Raw genomic sequence first — 18,097 nt, 5'->3', positions numbered from 1 at the left:
CTTTGCTTATGGCTGTGCAAAGCAATTAGCATTACATTAGAACTGCCTTTGGAGGACTTTTGGACAATCCACTTAGACCAGATATTATGCCAGGCCTTGGCTACACAAAGAACTTGGATACAAAGCTATTAGCTTTAAAAGCTGTTTCTGAATATTCTGCTGAACTTAAAAAAAAAGAAATCTAGTCTTCCTGAGCATGGGGACACATACAAAAGGATTGGCTTGAAGAGTTCATTGAATATTTGCCTCATTTCATTACTGAAGATAGACATGCTATAGCAGAGGTTCCCAAACTTATTTGGTCTACCGACCCCTTTAAAAAATATTACTGAGCCCCTCCCTCCCCCCAAAATCTACTTTCCTTAACCCTTTAGTTTTTTTTTGAAATTTGAGTCATTTCAAAAAAATACAAGATATATTTTTTTAAAATGACACATCTTAAATTTAATAATTTATTGTAAATTTGTTTTTTCCTGCATTGAAATTCTGATGATGCAATATTACGGTCATGTAACTATATAGAATCATATTGTAAACAAGTCATTACATGAACATATTCCTGATGATGCATGCTAGGCTTTCCAACAATGCATGACACACTCACCTGCCAACACTTGCTTGTTAAGACCTGTAGGCTGACTTGACCACTGATCAGTTATAACTTGCATTTCTTATGTTTATTTGGAAAATAATGTAATCACTACAACTTTTTTAACTGTTACACAATAGATGAAACATGTACGAACAGTTTTTCAAAATTTTCTTATTTTCTCTTTTTTCCTTATGCTTCCACCGCCCCCTTATTTTTATTCAACGCCCCCCAATTGTGAGTCATCTTGACAGGCAAGTGGTCTAAGAGCAGGGAATGACAAAAGGAGAGGCCTCATTCTAAAAAAAAAAACAAACAAAACCAAACAAACCCCCAAAACCAAAACCAAAGCCATTTATAGAGAAGATACAACTGTTTAGAATATCCCAACTAATTCTCCCAGGGTAGGAAGTTGTCAAGGGGCTCGGGGCTGGCCATTCAATATCCACTAGAAATGGAAAGGAAGACTGAGGCACACAAGGTCTTCAGGTAGAGTCTGGATAGCACTTCTTAGGTATGTTACACTAAGGATTGCTTTTGGGTACTGGCTGGACTAGATGATTTACTAATGTTCTTTCCAAATCTCAGTTTTTGCAATTCTGAGTAGACAGAACAGCTCAACGAGGGGAAAGGTAGCTGGTTATCAGAAAATTCTAAATCCTGAAAATTTCATCTTTCCTCTTTCGGTGGAAGAAGAAACATTCTGAGCCTCCATTACCCTCAAAGTACCTTTTCTTTTTGAGGGAAAACAGCACTGTTCTTGATGCACAATGGACTCAAATGATTGTGACGAAAATTTCCCTTAGGTTTCGGCTGAAAACAAAAGCATTCTTACAAACACACTTGAACAGGTGGATCCTGACACCATCTTTCCTTGGAAAGAATCATACTGCTATTGAAATGGAGAAAACAGATTATCTGTTTATAAAAAAAAACAACACAAAAAACCCCCCAAAACCAGTGGCATGTTTCACCATTTTAGTCTGAGAGTTAGAGAGATATTTTATTCTTTGAAATACCAACATTTTCACAGAGGGCATTCAAATACTGCTTTAATCCATAGGCCCCCCAAATGCCTCATCAACTACATCCTAGAGGGAACATCATCCCCTTTAAGTAATGAGAGAGGAATAGTACTGCGTTCTGGTGGGGTCTACCAGGGTTTGACATGGTCTCTTGGAAAAGGATCAACCTCATTAAGATCAGGTGTACACATTATCCAGTGGTGTAGGTTCTTTTGATCTTTCACAATGCCCACCCCAAAATCCTTTAGCTAAAAACAGCAAGACAGGCTAGAAGCAGCACAGTGCAGTAGAAAGAGCACTACACTTGCAGCCTGAAGACCCTGGTTTGAGTCCTCACTTTACCACTGATGGACTAGTCACCCATGTGACTTGGACAAGTCACTCACCTCCAGTTTTCTCCTCTGTAAAATATGGATAATTCTTCCTCTAGTTACTTCCTAGTTTTGCTGTGAGGAAGGTGCTTTGTAAATGGCAAAACACTATAAGAACTGTGACTCATTCTTATGAATAAATATATATAGAATTGAAATGAATGCAAGCCCTCAGGGAGCAAACTTCACCCTCTTGTTTTGGGCAGGAAGCACATTAAAATAAGATCCCCAAGATCCAAAGTATAGTCTATATACATTCATTTACAAATATTTAAAAATGCTTGGATCTCCGGAACATGCATTTAGGATGTGGGTAAAAAGCTTTCCAGCAATGGGAGCATGTGGCAATTGAGTTACAGAAGTGCTCCTGGTAGTGAGTGACCGGTAGGTGGTATTTGTGTGGATCTGCTCCACCGAATCATCTAAAACTTTGTAAAACTGCCCAGCAACAATTCTCTCACTTTCACAGTCCTGGTGTCTCCACTGTATAAATATTAACATTCTCTTTTGGGGGCAAAACTACTTCCATTGCTTAAGGTTAAGATCTCAGTGTCAAAACCATGTAAGGATATGGCAGCTGACCATAAAATACAAAAATCAAGAAGATCAGAAAGTTAAAATCTAAGCTTTTCTTCTCTCCCTGCCCCCCGCCTCCAAACACCCTGATTATAGCCTTCTGCAAAAAGCATACTTTCAAACATAAAACTTTAGGAAAAAGATCCTTGATTTTGACATACAATTATATGGGAAGAATCTGACCTTTAGAACATCGAATATTGGGTAAATTACGAAGCTTAACTATCATATAGCCCTCATTCTTAGCTTATCAATCAAGGAGAAGCAAACTGTACATAAATGGGTCACTGGTATAGAAAAGCTCTATTTGACACCTTTGGAGGCCTGACAATGCTGCGTGATCACTGAAGCCCAAACATTTTCTGTTCCTTAACTGGTTTTGAATGGAAACTATCCAGTAGTGGGATTCAGCAGGTTCGCACCTTTCGGTAGAACTGGTACCTAATTTTAGGTTGAGTTCGAAAACGGGTTGTTAGCGGGCTGGGGCCTGCCGGACATGGCGTGGGCGGCCCTTCGGCTGGGTTCTGTGGAGAACCAGTTGTTAATTCATTTGAATCCCACCACTGAGACTATCACATGACTATTCTTGGTGATTTTGAAGGAATCTTCTGTTTGGGCAAGGAATCTGCTCATGAAGGAAGGAAGGTGGTTAGGGTCCTAGCTTATAGCCTCAACAAAAATAGCTGTGTGTGTATCAAGAATAGCAACACCAGATGTAAGGATTTTCATGTCGATATTTCTAGAAATGCAACACTGCTCAACAAATACAACTGCCCTGAAATCCTAATTTGGCTTGAATCATCCCAACACCCTCCCTCCCCCTTACCACACACACACATACACACCAAATACTTGTATTTCTTTCACTCTCTCCAAAATAAGGTCACAGAATCTTAGAGTTGGGAAGTCCAACTCCTACCTGAAGCATGACACTAATCTTTCCCACCAATCCAACAGAAGAGATCTGTGGCAGTTGTTCACATTTGGTATTTTTGGTGCTCAATGAACCAACAGATCTTTATCTGAGTGCCTACTCCAGGCAAGGCACTGTGTTGGTGGTGTGGAAACAGATTTCCAATGGGTTCAGAAGGATGTGTTGGCTGACTCCAGTGAACTGCAAAGCTGGTGAGAAATGAGGGACTTCTGGGCCCCGGGCAGGTTACATGAAGGTACAGACATACTTCTGCCCATGCACCTTAATCCTCAACTGCTGCTTCCCTGGCATGTATGGCTGGGTCCCAACACGATGGCCATCTGGCTCTAGGGTAGTTATTGAATTGTTTGATTTATAACCTATTAGATCCCACATTTCCAGAAGAAATGATTTAATGCTGTAATCTGCTGCATCATAGCCTGCCACAGTCATGTAAGAGTGCTTGACTCTATTTCTCAATCCAGTCTTAAAGGAAAGTCTTTCTATACACATATTGAAGCAATAGAATACACTACTCCTGGCCACAAAGGGCCTTACATACATAGTAGGCGCTTAATGAATCTTCGTTGAACTGAACAGAAAATTGAATTCTTCCATCATTCACACTTTTTTTTTCTTAAATTTACAGTAGAATTTAACAGTCTTCATAGGTACAAATGTACCAGGTATCACCAGTCCATTAAGTATTGTACTTAATTTCTTTACAGTCGGACTCTTCATCATTCCAGCTGCTTGTTACTCTCTGCTTTCTGGTCCAGCCTACTCTTGTTACTCTTCACCATATAGATGAAATAAGCAAGGGTCTCCTTCTCGTTCACTGGGATATTCCGGAAGTGACGGCTGACTGTCTATGTGGAGAAAAACAAAGGTTCACTTAATTCACAAAATGCAGCAACAAATCCTCTCTAGGGACAACTCACAATAGGGAATTTCCCACTAACAACCAGGTTATGTTCCAAAAGTTTCTTCTGTGTTGGAATTATTGTTCTACAGAACAAGGGCTAGCTGACGTAGATCTAGCTGATGTTTTAAGTGAGCTACAGTGTAGCGAGTCTGGAGCCAGAAGCCTAACTTGGCCTGAGTCTTGGCTCTGCCCTTTATTGGCTAACACTGGGCAAGCACCTCCCCTCTTTGAGAGTGTTTCCTCTTTTCCTTACACTACCCACCTTACTAGGCTATTGTGAGGATCCAGTGAGGCCACACATGCAAAGCTCTTTGTAACTTTTAAGTGCTATATGAATGGGAGCTATAATTTTTAGATGGCTGTGAAGGATACTAACAGAACTATTTCAATGACACTCGATTACCATTAACAAGTATTTTTGCAGGAAAATACATTTCTAGCTTTAATGCTGGGAATACATTTCCCCTTTCTATTAGCTCAGTGAATCACAGGGCAGTGAAAGCCTCACTGCAGATGGCTTCCCTAGGGATATATACTCCTGAGAATCATTAACTTGTTAATTTTCCATATTCAACTGAGTTTAATACAACAAATATATATTGAGAGCCTACCATATATGCAAAGTACTATAAAGGATGGATACCTAAATAGACAGCTCTCCATAATGAATAGGTAACTTTCAAGGTCAATTTACTCAGGGTTCTGAATTAGCAAACAAAGGGAAAATGCCTTCTGGAAGACTATGGCTTTGGGGGTAAGAGCAGACCCAAAAGACCTGGTCTGCATGTCAGCTTTGCCACTTAATGATGTGGCCTTAGGGAGTTATTCTGCCACCTCTGAAATGGTTTCTTCACCTTTTAAAATGAGGATAAAACTACTCCCTTAAAGGTGAGGTGTGAAGAAAATGCTTTGTGAATCAAGAAGTACCAGAGAAAGGAGCTATTGAAATCATTATAGAGTTCAAATCAAATGTAATGAAACTTTTGTCAGTCTACTCAAGAACATTCCCCCCTCCTTACAGATCTTTGTGAACAAGTGATTTTTTAAGATGTGCTGAAATAAATATCCAATTGAATAAATGCAGCTTCCAGATCCATAAATTTATCTAACAAGAAGGTGAACACCTCTTTGTGAAATGTGAAAAACAAGGAAAGAAAAAAAAACCACACCTTTTCAATGGCTTACTTCTTCAAGTTCAAACTCACTAGTCTGGCATTCAAGGCCCTTTACAATCATATGACATACTCTTCTTTCGGTCTTATCTCACGTCCCTCTGATTTTTCCTAGTTAACAATGATATGTACCATCGCTTTCTAATAGCACTTTGGCTGCATATCTCTGATACACTTATTGTGTATTATTTGGTATTATAGTTATTTATGTAACAATCATAGACTACAAAGGCCATGGGGGGAGAGAGTGCCCTACATAAACTTTGTATCTTCCCTAGTGCCTACCAGGCTCCTAAGTCATTTGCAACTTTTCAGTGGATTCTTGATCACTCTTTATTTTAAAGTTCAATGAATACAGGTTTCTTCTTTATCCCACACCCCTTCCACCAAATACCTAAACTGTTTCAATACATGGAACACAATGTATTAGAATTCTCCTGGGTTTTACTTGGATATCTGGTTTAGGACAAGTCAAGGGAAAATTGGATAAGGCAATGAAGAAGCTTCCATAGAAAGGATAAAAGGGAAGTGAGGCTGCTGGCCTTTATGTGACAATAGAAAACCTAGAATTGGCTGCTGGGCCCAGGATACAAAGCAGTGTCTTTTAGGAAAAAAAAAGGGGGGAGGTGGGGGAACAGATAGGAGGGAGTCCACAAAAGTACCTACAGAGTGAGGAGATGATTTAAAAACAATGTCAGGTTACTGGCATATTTATAACTACACAGTGGGGTGTAAAGACAGAATATACAAATATGCAAATACCCAACCATCACCACATTACAATAAGAAATCAGGAGACTTGGGTTCTAGTTCTGACACTGCCACTTGCATGGTCTTAGAAAAGTCATGTAATTTTTTCTTGGCTTCAGCTTCTTCAAAAATGATTTTTTTTTTTAAAGAAAGAAGCAAAGAGCCACAGTCCTGAAAAGGTGTTTGGGATTCCTTAAGATGAGGGTGGGGTGGGGGTGTTTGGGAAGGGGAGCCTAATTCGGCACACCTGACTCAGAAGAACATAGAGGCTGACAAAAGATGACTATATGGAGGACAAGTTAAAAAAAAGCATCAGAGAATGCAGCAGGGGCTAGTGAAAGAAGTCAGAAGGGAGAATGGGAAGATCATTATTTGCAAAAGCCAATGCCCTACATACCTCTGCTAGCTGTGCCTTGTTGAATCCTGGTCTCGTCTGCAACTTGTAATGCCTTTTGTAGCGCCTCAACGTATTCACCTGCAACTGGTACAAATCAACCTGGAGAGAACAATAAAGAACCCATTATCAGCAAGTATTTCACAACCTGCTGAGCACTGTGCCAGTTATAAATGAAGCATTTATTAAACTCTTACTATGTGCAAAACACCGTGCTAAGTGTTAGGGATACAAATAGAAAAGACTCTACTATGGGAGTGCTACAAAGGAAGCATAAGGAACTCAATGGAAGCTCAGTGGATTTATAAGTTAATTGGGAGGTAAAAATAAGAGAGAGAAGATTAGCAAGCAACTTAGCACTAACCTGTGTGGCACTGATTGTGTCGGAGAAAGAGAGTGAACAATTAGGCTAGAATGGTCAAATAGGCTTCATGGAATTATGATGGGAGGGGGGCCTTTGGGAGACAAGGGGCATGAAGAACTGGAGGGGGATGAAGACACAGCATATGTTTAAGAGAGCAGAGGGAAAGCCTGCCTTATTGCAGCCTGCCTTATATGCTGCCTTTTTCACAGGAATCGAAGATAAGGTTGGGTGTGTGGGGTGGAGTTTGATTAGACAGGGTCTTGATTAAATGCCTACTATGTGCAAGGCATCAATAAGCCAGGCACTGTTCTATGAGATACAAACAGAAAAGGGAGAAATAACTCCTGTTTTCCAGGTGCTAACTTACATTCTACTAGGTACCAGGGATAAAAAGATAAATGATGACTCTTCCTAGTCTATGAGGAAAGATCTGATACTACATATGTGTACAAGCTGTCTCTCCCTATAGAAGAAAACTACCTGAAGGCAGGGATTGTTTCACTTTTGTCTTTCCAAGCCCAGGGCCTAGCATGATACCTGACACTTAGTGGGTACTGAATAAATGCTTGCTGATTGATCAACAGTAATAGCAATGTAAATTATGTGGCAATTTAAGGTTTGTCATTTTATTTGATTCTCACAAAACGTAGGTACTATTTTTTATCACCATTTTAAAGACGAGAAAGCTGAGGCTGAGAGAGATTTGAGTGACTTGCTTAGTTATATAACTATAAAGTATATGAAGCAGGATTTGAATTCAGACCTTCCAGACTCCAAGTCAAATGCTCTATTCACCGTGCCATTTAGCTATCTTCTACTGATATTAAAAGGTAGAGTATTAAGGGCAAAGAACAGATCCAAACAAAGTGCCCTAGGAACGTCCAGAGTTGGGAAAAGAATGCTTTCAGAGGGAAAATTAATGAAGAGTCAGGAAAGGCTACAAAGAAGAGATAGCATCTGTGCTGAACTCTGAAGGAAGATAAGGAGTCTGAAAGCTGGAGAAGAGGAAGCTGTGCATGCAAGGTCTGGGCAACAGCCTATGCAAATGCATATAGGCAGCGGATGGCACGTTGCATGGGGCTGGATTAAATAAGGAGACTTTCAGACAGGGGAGATGCAGAAAGAAGCAGGTGTTTTAGGAAGATCAGTATGGTGGCACATGCCGGTTGGACTGGAAGGGGAAAGAGTAGAGTTGGAACAGTTAAGAGTATGTTGCAGTAACCCAAGTGTGAGGTGATGAGGATAATACACCTTAGGGTGGTGACCTCAGGAATGGAGAAACTATGATGAAACAAAGAGACAATCTGAAAGCAAGAAATGGTAGAACTTGGTGAGAGATTAAAGACAGTGAGAATGAAGAAGAAATAAGTGTGAAAGTTGTGATCCTCAAATACTGTTTTAGGCCCACCTACATCCTGGGGCCGAGTTGCTCTAATTTCGGAATGAAGGCAGTCACCTAACACATTATATCTGGTGGGTCCTATTTGCTTCACATCCCATTCAATAGCAACTGACCAAAAAACCCTGCCAACTGCCCTGCATCTGTATCCCTCCCTGGTTTACTACCCCTCACTCAGGGAGTAACAATAGAATCAACAGTGCCACCACTGCTGAAAAGGGGATGACAATCAAATGCCCTATGGCTCCGCTCACTTTTCTGGCCACTATACACGTGTTGCCTCTCCCATTAGAACGTAAGCTCCTTGAAGGCAGGGCTTGTCTCATTTCTGCACCCCCAAAACTTTGGAAGATCTTCAAAAGCTTAAGGCAAAGGTCACTATATTGATGATTGAATGGTGATGATAAGGGTGGACTTGGTACACTCCCTTCAAATGAAGAATATAAGAAACACTGATGGCTCAGAAAAATTGGGTTGATTTATCTACTCCGAGATAGGTGGAGGGGGCAAGGAGGCAGTGGATGGATGGAGTGTTGGGTATGCAGTCAGGAAGACTCCTCTTCCTGAGGTCAAATCTGGCTTCAGACACTTATTAGCTGAGCAAGTCACTTAACTTCATTTGCCTCTGTTTCCTCATCTATAAAATGAGCTGGAGAAGGAAATGGCAAACCATTACATATCTCTGCAAAGACAACCCCAAATGGGGTCACAAAGAGTCAGACACTACTGAACAACAACAAAGACAGGTGAAGAACACTTAAAAATACAAAATGAGTCATCAGTTTGAGGGACTCAAACCCTTTCTTTCTTTTCAGAGCATTTCATCAAAACTTTTCACGTGAAGGGAATTTTGAAAATGGACACATCGGTTCTTGAAGAAAAAAGACGAAGGACAAAAGAAACACTATGAACTGCGTCTGGAAAGAGGGTACAAGAAGGGGAACATAAAGGCCATAGATCTGAAGATTTGCTCAGCTTGATTACTACCTTGATGTATGACCTTGCCCAAGTCATTGCCTCTTTGTATGCCTCATTTCCACATCTGTGAAATAAAGTCGGACCAGGTGACCTCCAAGGTCCCTTCCAGTGCTGACATTCTGTGAAATCTGCAGACAAAAGACTGTCTCCTTTTTCCATTCCTGCAGAGTCATTTCCACTGACATGGCCTTATGAAATATTCATGTGCCAGATATATAATGTGCACTAAACGCTTCTACTTCTGTTGAGTCTTAAGTGAAAACAATTTAGAAAGAAAGAAAATCCAATATTCCTTCCTGAGCACTTGTTTAGAGCCCTCTTCTTGATAGAGACAGGCATCTCTGAGGCAAGGCTGTCTCTTAGCTGGAGAAGTTCTTGTGAGTTCAGAGCTATCGGTAATGAGATAGCCCCTTTAGGTCAGGGCTGTATCTGGGGACATTTTCAGGGCCCAAAATCCTAGAGGCAAAAATTAACAGCTTTATGAAATTCTATGCAGCAATCTAGTTTATGCATTTTCCTAAAGTCTTTATAGGACAGCCTAGTGGCACCCAGAAAAGAGTTCAGAAAATTCACCTCCCTTCGTTCTTTGAAGAGGCAAGGAACTATAGCTGTGGAATATTGCATATATTGTCAGATGTGGCTGAAGTGTTAGTTGATTTTACTGAACTGCTTTTTTTTTCTTTCTCTTAAAGTCTAAAGGCTAAATGAGTAGGGGAGGGAAAAAAGGTGATATAAAAAAATAAAGGGTATTAATAAAAATAAGATTTAAAAAATAGCCAAGTATAGTTAAAAAGGGTCAGGAGACTGGGATTCTAGACAAAGCTCTGCCAATACCTTATGCCATATAATCCAGAGTAGAGGTCACTTCTCTCTGGGTCTCAATTTCTTAATCTATAAAATGAGGGGATTGGACTAGATGATCACAAAGGTCTTTCCTTTCTCATTCTGTGCTTTAAGGGTCCCTTCCAGGTCAGATGTCTCATATATTTCTGATCAGACCTAAAATATATACTGAACACAATTCATCCTTTACTTCTCTGATCTCTACCTCAGGGATGTCTGTTTCATGCTCGGGAGAATCTCCGCCATCATCACTGGTCTTTCTCTTCCTTTTGTTTCGTACACTCTGGATGAAATTTTTGTGAAAATCACAGATATACAGATGTCTTACCTAGAGGGAAACAAACACAGGTAAAGTGAGTTACCAGTTAACACTGCAACACAAACAGGCTCAGTACCCAGAATATTAACCGATGGTATACCCACTGCCTATTATAGGAAAGGCACCAGGGGAGCTACAAAGAAGTATGATACATATAGCCCCTACCCTAAGGAGTTTAAGATCTGGTTGGAGAGCTAAGCCACATAAACATAAAGAGACTGTTAATGTTACAGAGTAGTAATAATAACTCACATTTATATAGTGCTTTAACATTTTCACAAAGCACTTTCAAAACGTTTACAAAGACAGTGGGTGATAAATGCCAAATAATGAGTGCTCTGAGTTGGGAGAAGGGAGAGATGTGGATTGGTGTAGCCAAGGGAGGCTTTGTAAGAAAGCTATTATCATTATTAATATTGTTATTAAGGTTTCCTGCAGGAGGTGGGACTTGAATGGAGATATAAGGGATGAGCAGGATTGGATTAGTCAGGGGAAAGGGAAGACATCATTCCAGATGTGGTGAACAGCAAGGGAGGGGATAGAACAGCATATGTTCAAAGAACAATGAAGAGCCTGATCTAGTGGGAAAAGAGGGTCAAACAAGGGAGCAGTAGGAAATAAATCTGGAAATGAGATTTAAGCCAAACTATGAAAAGGCCTTGACTGCCAGGCGGAGGAGTTTGGCCTTTACTCTATAGGCAATGGCAAGCCAATAAAGGTTTGGTGTTTAAATTAAGTTTTATTGACAGTTTTTGTTTTTCTAGTGCACTCATTTCTGGATATGCTCTGCCCTTGCCCCCAAAATGAACCCTTTCTCGTACCAAACAAGAACGATTCAGCAGAAAATAACTGATGCAGCGACTGAGTCTGCAGCATCCCCTGCCTTTCTGTCTCCGGGGTCATTATTGGACTTCCAATTACTCACAGTTGCCCCTGAATGTTTTTTGGGTAGGAGAAGAATGTGACAAAATCTTGCTAAACCAGCAAGATTAAGCAGTATTCCGAGTTTGGGAGCCGGGAGATCACAAAGTAGGCGGGACTTCAGGTGGGCCTTGAAGGATGAACAAGACACTAGAGGAGTGAGAAAGAGCATCCTAGGAGGCAGGGAGGATTGTGGTATTTTATATTAGTAATACCCACTAAGAGAGAATTGCCAAATTTTCTTAAAATTTCATTCTATGTATGAACTTGAAACCTGTAACACCAGGGAAATCTTTGTCAAATTACTTACCCACGCTGGGCCTCAGCTGTTCCATGCATAAAGCAAGGGAATTTAGGCTAATCTCTAAGGTTTCTGATTCTCGATAACTCTCAGACTATGTTTTTGACTTCATGTACAGATCAAATTGGAAAGAAAGACCAAAAAACCTCATAATATTGAGCCAAAACTGAGTGGCTGATCCAAATACTGATTCTGTGATATTTCTTTTTATGGATATAGGCTGATGTTTAAAAAAAAAATTGCAGCTTATATTTAAATAGCCTTACAGAGTCTTTATGCAAATATTTCATTTAATTCACACACTCACCCTGAGAAGTAGGTGGAACAAGGATTATTAAATCCATTCTTAAGAGAAGGCGACAGTTCATTGAGGCAAAATGATTCCAACAATGTCACAAAGATAATGAGTGCTAGAGCGGAGACTCTAAATGTTCTAGATCTGAGACACAAGATGTTCTAAGTCTAGGTCACTCCCCTCAGACACCCAGAGCCATGACTACACAGAAGGATAGATGAAGGTAGCCATGGTGAGAAGGATCTGCTTTTGCTAAAGAACAAACCCCAGGGTTAGCCGAGGGGGATTGCAGCGGAATGAGCGGCTCTCTAAATTACTTAGAATTATTGACACTGAAGCAGATGGTGCACAAATGTTCTCTTCGTCTTTTCATTGGACACTTCTGAATTGGAGGTTATTTTCTGGATTGCTAGTTAAAGATGAAAGTAAACGGATATGAAATCAATCCACAATAAATTTGGCACTTTTCAACGAGAAAACAATAAACACTGGAAATTTATTCCAATGAACCAGAATTTTTTTTAAAAGAGTTGGATCCTTTGGTCATAAATAGTTTTAAGTTTAAGCATGGGTGGATCGAATTATTCTGGCCCCTAAAACACTTCCTCTCTATTAAAAGTTACTGGACAGGACTGCACTTGGCTAGTGCTATTAAAAATGGGGCCTATTAATTCAGAAAAGCGTAGGAAGACTTCTATGAACTGATTCAGCAGGAAGTAAGCAGAAAAAGAAATGTTAATTAAAAGAACAACAACAAAAGAGACCCGAATGCCGTTTAATTATAATGATCAAATTTGGCCATCAGGAAAAGATGAGAAAATGCATCTCTCTTCCTTTTTTGCAGAAGAAGAGGGATATGGGCATAGAATATTGCATATTTTGTCAGACAAAGCTAAAGAAGCTTTACTAGATATTTAGTTGATTTCATTATTTCTTAAAGTACCTAAATGGGTAGAGGAAAGAAGGGATTTATGTGTGTTTGTGTGTATACATATACATACACACACACACATACACACACACACATAAAACTGATATAAGAATAAATAAAAACCCTTCCAAAAATAACAGTAAAATTTTAAAATAAAAACTAAACAAAATAAGCCATATTCCAGGTCTGTTCCTTGCTAAATGTATGGGCCTTGGCAAATCACTTAACCTTTGTGAACCTCAGTTTATTTCTCTGTAAAATGAGGTGAATTACATGACCTCTAAGATTCAGCTCTAAAACATATAATCCTAAGGCCTCAGTCAAAAAGAGTCAATGAAGAAGCATTTATTATGCACTTACTTTGTGCTAGATACTGTGCTAAGTACCTTGAGGATACCAGAAGTGAACAGTCCCTGATCTCACGGACCTTACAATCTAATGGGATAGGCAACAATCACCTAGTCCCTTTCAACTGTCTTAAAATATTTTAAGGCATAGGAAGCCACACTAGTAACTTCTTTACAGTCAAGGACTATTGTTACAAATGAATGGCATCCTGTATTTTAAAATGCAGTACCTAGTTCCTTTCTTCAGAGATACACACGGTTCTGCTTCCTCAACAGCCTATGAAAGGGAAGGTTATTCCTCTAGTTGACAGACACCAAAAACGAAAGCAGAAAGATATGCAGGCAACTCACATTTCTACTGCAATGGGTTTCTACGAAGTACTAACTTCAAAACACATCTGGGAGGGAAGTGGCACCAGTGTTATTATTCCCATTTTCTCAGGTGGGAAAAGGACATAAGGACTGAGAGGTGAACCGACTTGCCTATGACCATACCGCTGACTAGTGACAAAGCTGGGATCTGAAACCACAGGTGTTTCTACCATCCCATGTGGCAGCCATGGGGTGTACACGGGTATAAAAATCAGAGCTGAGTCACAGATCATAGAACTTGACCACAGAATGTTGAAAACCCTTAGAGATTATTTAGTCCAACTGTTATCTAAGAGGACAGAGGAGGCAGCTGAGGTCCAGAAAGAAGGAGCTTGCCAGAGTTTGGAGTAAAACTGTCTCCTTCCACAGCCCCAGGACGCTACTTCTACTGTGCTACCTAGTCCAAACGGCCTCAACTCTAGAATGAGTCCTTTTCATTCAACAATATTTCTTTTCACTGCATTGTTCTAGTCTAGCCTTTGTAAAATATCACCGCCTGCTTCTCTTCATTCAAAAGTGCAGAGATATGCCAAAAGGAGGTAATTTTTGAAATGTGTTTTGCCTTTAAATAAATCAAAGAATATTGCCAACACATCTACAATAAATAATGTAAAACTACCTAAAGTTTGCCTCCATCAGCTGCTTTCTGAGGCTATTAAAAAGCAGTTTCTGCTTTTTTAAATCAACATGACCTTGGGCAAGTCACTTACCATCTATAGGCCTCAGTTTCATTATCTGTGAAAAATAAAGGTGCTGAGCTAGATGGTTTCTAAGCTCTCTTCCAGCCCTAACAATGCATTCTATCTTCTAAGGTTCTTGCTCTGACATTCTATGGTTCTATAAATACTGAGTCAGCATATGCTTTTAACCATTAACAAGAACAAACAGATTTTCTGTAATTCAGTTGATTGGGATTTGGAAAGAGTATCCCCTTCCTCCATTCCCCACCCCCCCTTTGCAAATCTGATTTTTAGCAAGACAGCTGTTACTTTTAACTGAAGTCCTGCTCATTCTTGAGAAGAAAATGGAATCTCTTTCTGAAATGACACCACCTTGAAAAGAAAATTGCTAGTGAATCTGTTCCTAAAAAGTACCATTTGAGAAGTGAGGAGGTATTACTTTTAGCAATGCTATTGCAATTCATTACTCTCTTCCTCTTATCCCCAAAATATACAGAAAATCACCAAAAACATAGTCTAAATTAATGAGGAGAGTCATAGTCTCAATCCAGCTGTAAAAGCATCCAGATGTCAACGAACATATAAGCTATGGTAAATATAAGTTGTGATTTCAAAAGGGCACTCTTACTGCAATTGCAAAACAGCTTTATAAAGGATTTATAAAAGCTCAAACCTACCCGATAATGTATAATTTTTTCATTTTTTTGGCTTATCCTTTAGTTCTAAATAAGAAGCAGTCTGATATAGTGCAGATATGGGGAACCTGCGGCCTTGAGTCTACATGTGACCCCTTAGGTCCTCAAGTGTAGCCCTTTGACCAAATCCAAACTTCACAGACCAAATGGTCTGTGATTCAGGATGCAGGGTCCCTACCCCTAAATAGTGGAATGAGGATTGAACTTGGAGTGAGAGGGCTTGGGTTCGATTCTTGGCTCTGCACTTACCAGTGGTGGGAAGAACTCATTCATCTCACTTAGACTTCCTGAATTTTAAATAGACCCTGTCTAGTCTCTGTAACAAATCTGACTCCTTAATAGTGAAACTGCCACTAAACTTGACAACAGATGACACTCTAAAAAGCACTCATTATCAACCAATTAAGAACATCTCTAGAATTGTAAACTAGAACCTCCTGCAGACAAGTTTCCTACAATCAGGTAGGAAGCCCTAAGCGTGTCGTAATCAAATTTAAATTCCCATTCATTCAATTAACAAATATTTATAACGCTGCAAGATGTAGCACAGCGATGCAAAGAGCACTTGAAGGAGGAAATCAAGAGCCCCAGGTTTCTGTGCTGGTTCTCCGTCTTCTGAGACATGTGGCCTCAGGCTCAGCACTCCTGCTCACAGGGCTTCAATTTTCTTATGTATAAAATGGGGTTAAAAATCAGCACACTCATTATCTACCTCATACCTCTGTGGAGAGAAAGGTGCTTTGTAAACTAGAAAATGCTACAGATGTGTGAGCTGCTTTTTCGAAGCTAGCCAGTATGTTCTGGGGGAAAAGATTGGGTGTAGGGGAAGATATTTTTGTTGTGGTTCAGATTTGCATGGGTACTTTCGGTGAGAAAACTCCCTCAACTCTCCCAAAGCAGAATGGCAACTGTTCTGCAAATTCCAATTTTTGGATTTTAGGACTTGTCCCAGGTCAAAGGTGACACCTTGAACCCAGGTCTTCCAGATGACTGCAAGACAGTCCCTATCCTCAAGGAACATAAAGAATCAAGATAAAGGTTCTCAAAATGGGGTTGGTTTGTGAAGCTGGATGGAAAAATAATTAAATCTTTATTTTCACTACCCTCTAAGTGCAATTTAGCATTTCCTTAAAAACATTATTCTGGGAAGAGGTCCATAAGACCGTCCAAGGGGGCCGAGGCACAAGAAAGGTTAAGGAAAGACTCAATCTACAGCATAAAATATGTGAGAGGTGCAAGCGAGGAACAACATTAAGGCCTGAAAGTGGAAAAACATTTGTCCAGGAAGGCTCTCTCTCTCTGTCTCCTCTCCTAATCAACGTAAAAACCACTCTTCCTCAGAAACACAAACAAAAAGCAAACCGACCTCTGCCTTATTTCTAGCCTCATCTTTGTAAGCCCATGTCGATAAACAGCAGAAAGCACCCTTCCTCTGTAAGCAGCCTTACCATCTGGGGGTTGAACCATGAGCAACTTGACTATTCTTCAAGAAAAATTCGGGGTGTGTGTGTACGTTCCCCATGGGGGAAAAGTTAGAAGCTGAAGAAAAGGGACCCCACCACCTTCCTCTTAATATGCTGCCGCTGGAGGGGGCTTGGAAATAATCGGGTCCCAACCTCCCCCAGTTTACTGAAGAGTTAAAACACGGGAAGCCGGAGAGGAGGGATGACTTGCCCAAGGTCATCCCCTCAAATGAGCTTCACGAGGGCTTGCTGACCTGAGCAAGCTGTCCATAAGGGCAGGGTGGGAATGGGAATCCCTCGGTGGTCGGTCCGGTGCCCCTTCCCAAATGCTGGTGCTCACCACGCACAAAACAAAAGAAACCAACCAACTGCTCTGCTGATCTAAGTGTCGCCCAAGTCCGGGCTCGAGGCTACATCTGTCCTCCAGCTCGGGGTCCCCGCTGGACGCCCTCCCTCCCCCATCTCACCTGGAGAGCGGGGACCGCGCGGGGGTGGTGCGGGAGGTGGGGGTGGGGGAGGCAGAGCTCAGAGGGAGCTCCAGGCTCTAGCCCGGGCTCCGCCGCGCAAGCACGGGGCGCGCGCGGGCTGTGTGACCTTGGGCCAGTCGCTTGCCCTCTCTGGGCCTCCGTTTCCTCCCCCGGCGGGGGCGGGGGGACTCACGCTCTTGTCGATGTCCAGCCGGAGTTTCTTCTGCGAGATGCTCTTCTGGATCCTCTTGCTGAAGGAGGCGTTGCCGGCAGGCCGGACGCAGCGCTCCCCGTCCTCGATCAGGCAGCAGCTCTGGCCGTAGCCGGGGGCGGGCGCGGGAGCGGCGGTGGGCGCGGGGGCCGGGGCCGGGGCTGGGGGCCCTTCCCGGCTGTCCTCCTCCGTGCTGAAGCCGTTCATGGCCCCGGCCCCGGCCCCGGGGACGCTCACGGGGAACCCGAGCCCCTGCCCCCGGGACCCCGGCCCGGTCGCGGCCCCCCTGCCGAGGCGGTCCCCCCGGCCCCGCCCGCGGGCCCGGCCTCCCGCTGCCTGAGCGCGCCGGGGCCCGACGCGGCCTCGAACCCGCGGCCCCCGGAGCCCCGCGAGCCCCGCGGCGCCCACTGGGCTGCCCCGCTCTCCCCGAGGCGGCGGCCGCGGCGGCGGCGGAAGTCCCGCCCGCGAGTCACCATTGGCCGCTAGAAGACACGGGGCGTGGCCGGATCCCTCGGCGGCCGTGGTCATTGGGCGAGGCGCCCGCCTGTCACGAGAGGCCGGCTCCTTCCTGGACTCTGCGGGGACGGGTCCGAAGTAGAGAAAGTGCAAAGCCAGAGAGTTGGTGGCCGGGCTAGGACACCCGGCCCGGGCCCAGCGGCTGCCGCTAACCGGGCGGGGGAGGACGGGGCCACCGAGGGGCAGGCGGGGCAGCGGGGACGGACAGACCCAGAGGAGGTGGGTGGTCACTGGGACAGGCGGGATAGACAGAGGCACAGATGGAGTGGACAGACAGAAG

At 42.4% G+C, this 18,097-nt stretch overlaps 1 protein-coding gene across 1 annotated transcript; it reads right to left on the bottom strand.

Moving 5' to 3' along the window:
* Nucleotides 1-1,565: 1,565 nt before the first annotated feature.
* Nucleotides 1,566-17,511, bottom strand: SAP30L (SAP30 like). Its single transcript, XM_036749111.1, has 4 exons — nucleotides 17,284-17,511; nucleotides 10,505-10,627; nucleotides 6,719-6,817; nucleotides 1,566-4,343 (listed from the first exon to the last, which is right to left on the bottom strand). The coding sequence occupies exons 1-4, from the start codon at nucleotides 17,506-17,508 to the stop codon at nucleotides 4,215-4,217; spliced, it is 576 nt and encodes a 191-aa protein (XP_036605006.1). The 5' UTR covers nucleotides 17,509-17,511; the 3' UTR covers nucleotides 1,566-4,214.
* Between the last annotated feature and the right edge of the window lie 586 nt (nucleotides 17,512-18,097).

Source organism: Trichosurus vulpecula, chromosome 3 (genome assembly GCF_011100635.1).
Source record: "Trichosurus vulpecula isolate mTriVul1 chromosome 3, mTriVul1.pri, whole genome shotgun sequence".
Classification (NCBI taxonomy): Eukaryota; Metazoa; Chordata; class Mammalia; order Diprotodontia; family Phalangeridae; genus Trichosurus; species Trichosurus vulpecula.
The sequence above is the reverse complement of the archived record's forward strand: the minus strand, read 5'-3'. Positions and strand labels throughout refer to the sequence as shown.

Excerpts from the sequence above, each read along its gene's own strand:
- SAP30L (XM_036749111.1), bottom strand. The coding sequence starts at position 17,508 with ATGAACGGCTTCAGCACGGAGGAGGACAGCCGGGAAGGGCCCCCAGCC. Across the intron at positions 10,628-17,283 it reads GGCTGGACATCGACAAGAGC|GTAAGACATCTGTATATCTG; the intron begins GTGAGTCCCCCC and ends GTTTCCCTCTAG. Across the intron at positions 4,344-6,718 it reads ACAAGGCACAGCTAGCAGAG|ACAGTCAGCCGTCACTTCCG; the intron begins GTATGTAGGGCA and ends TTCTCCACATAG.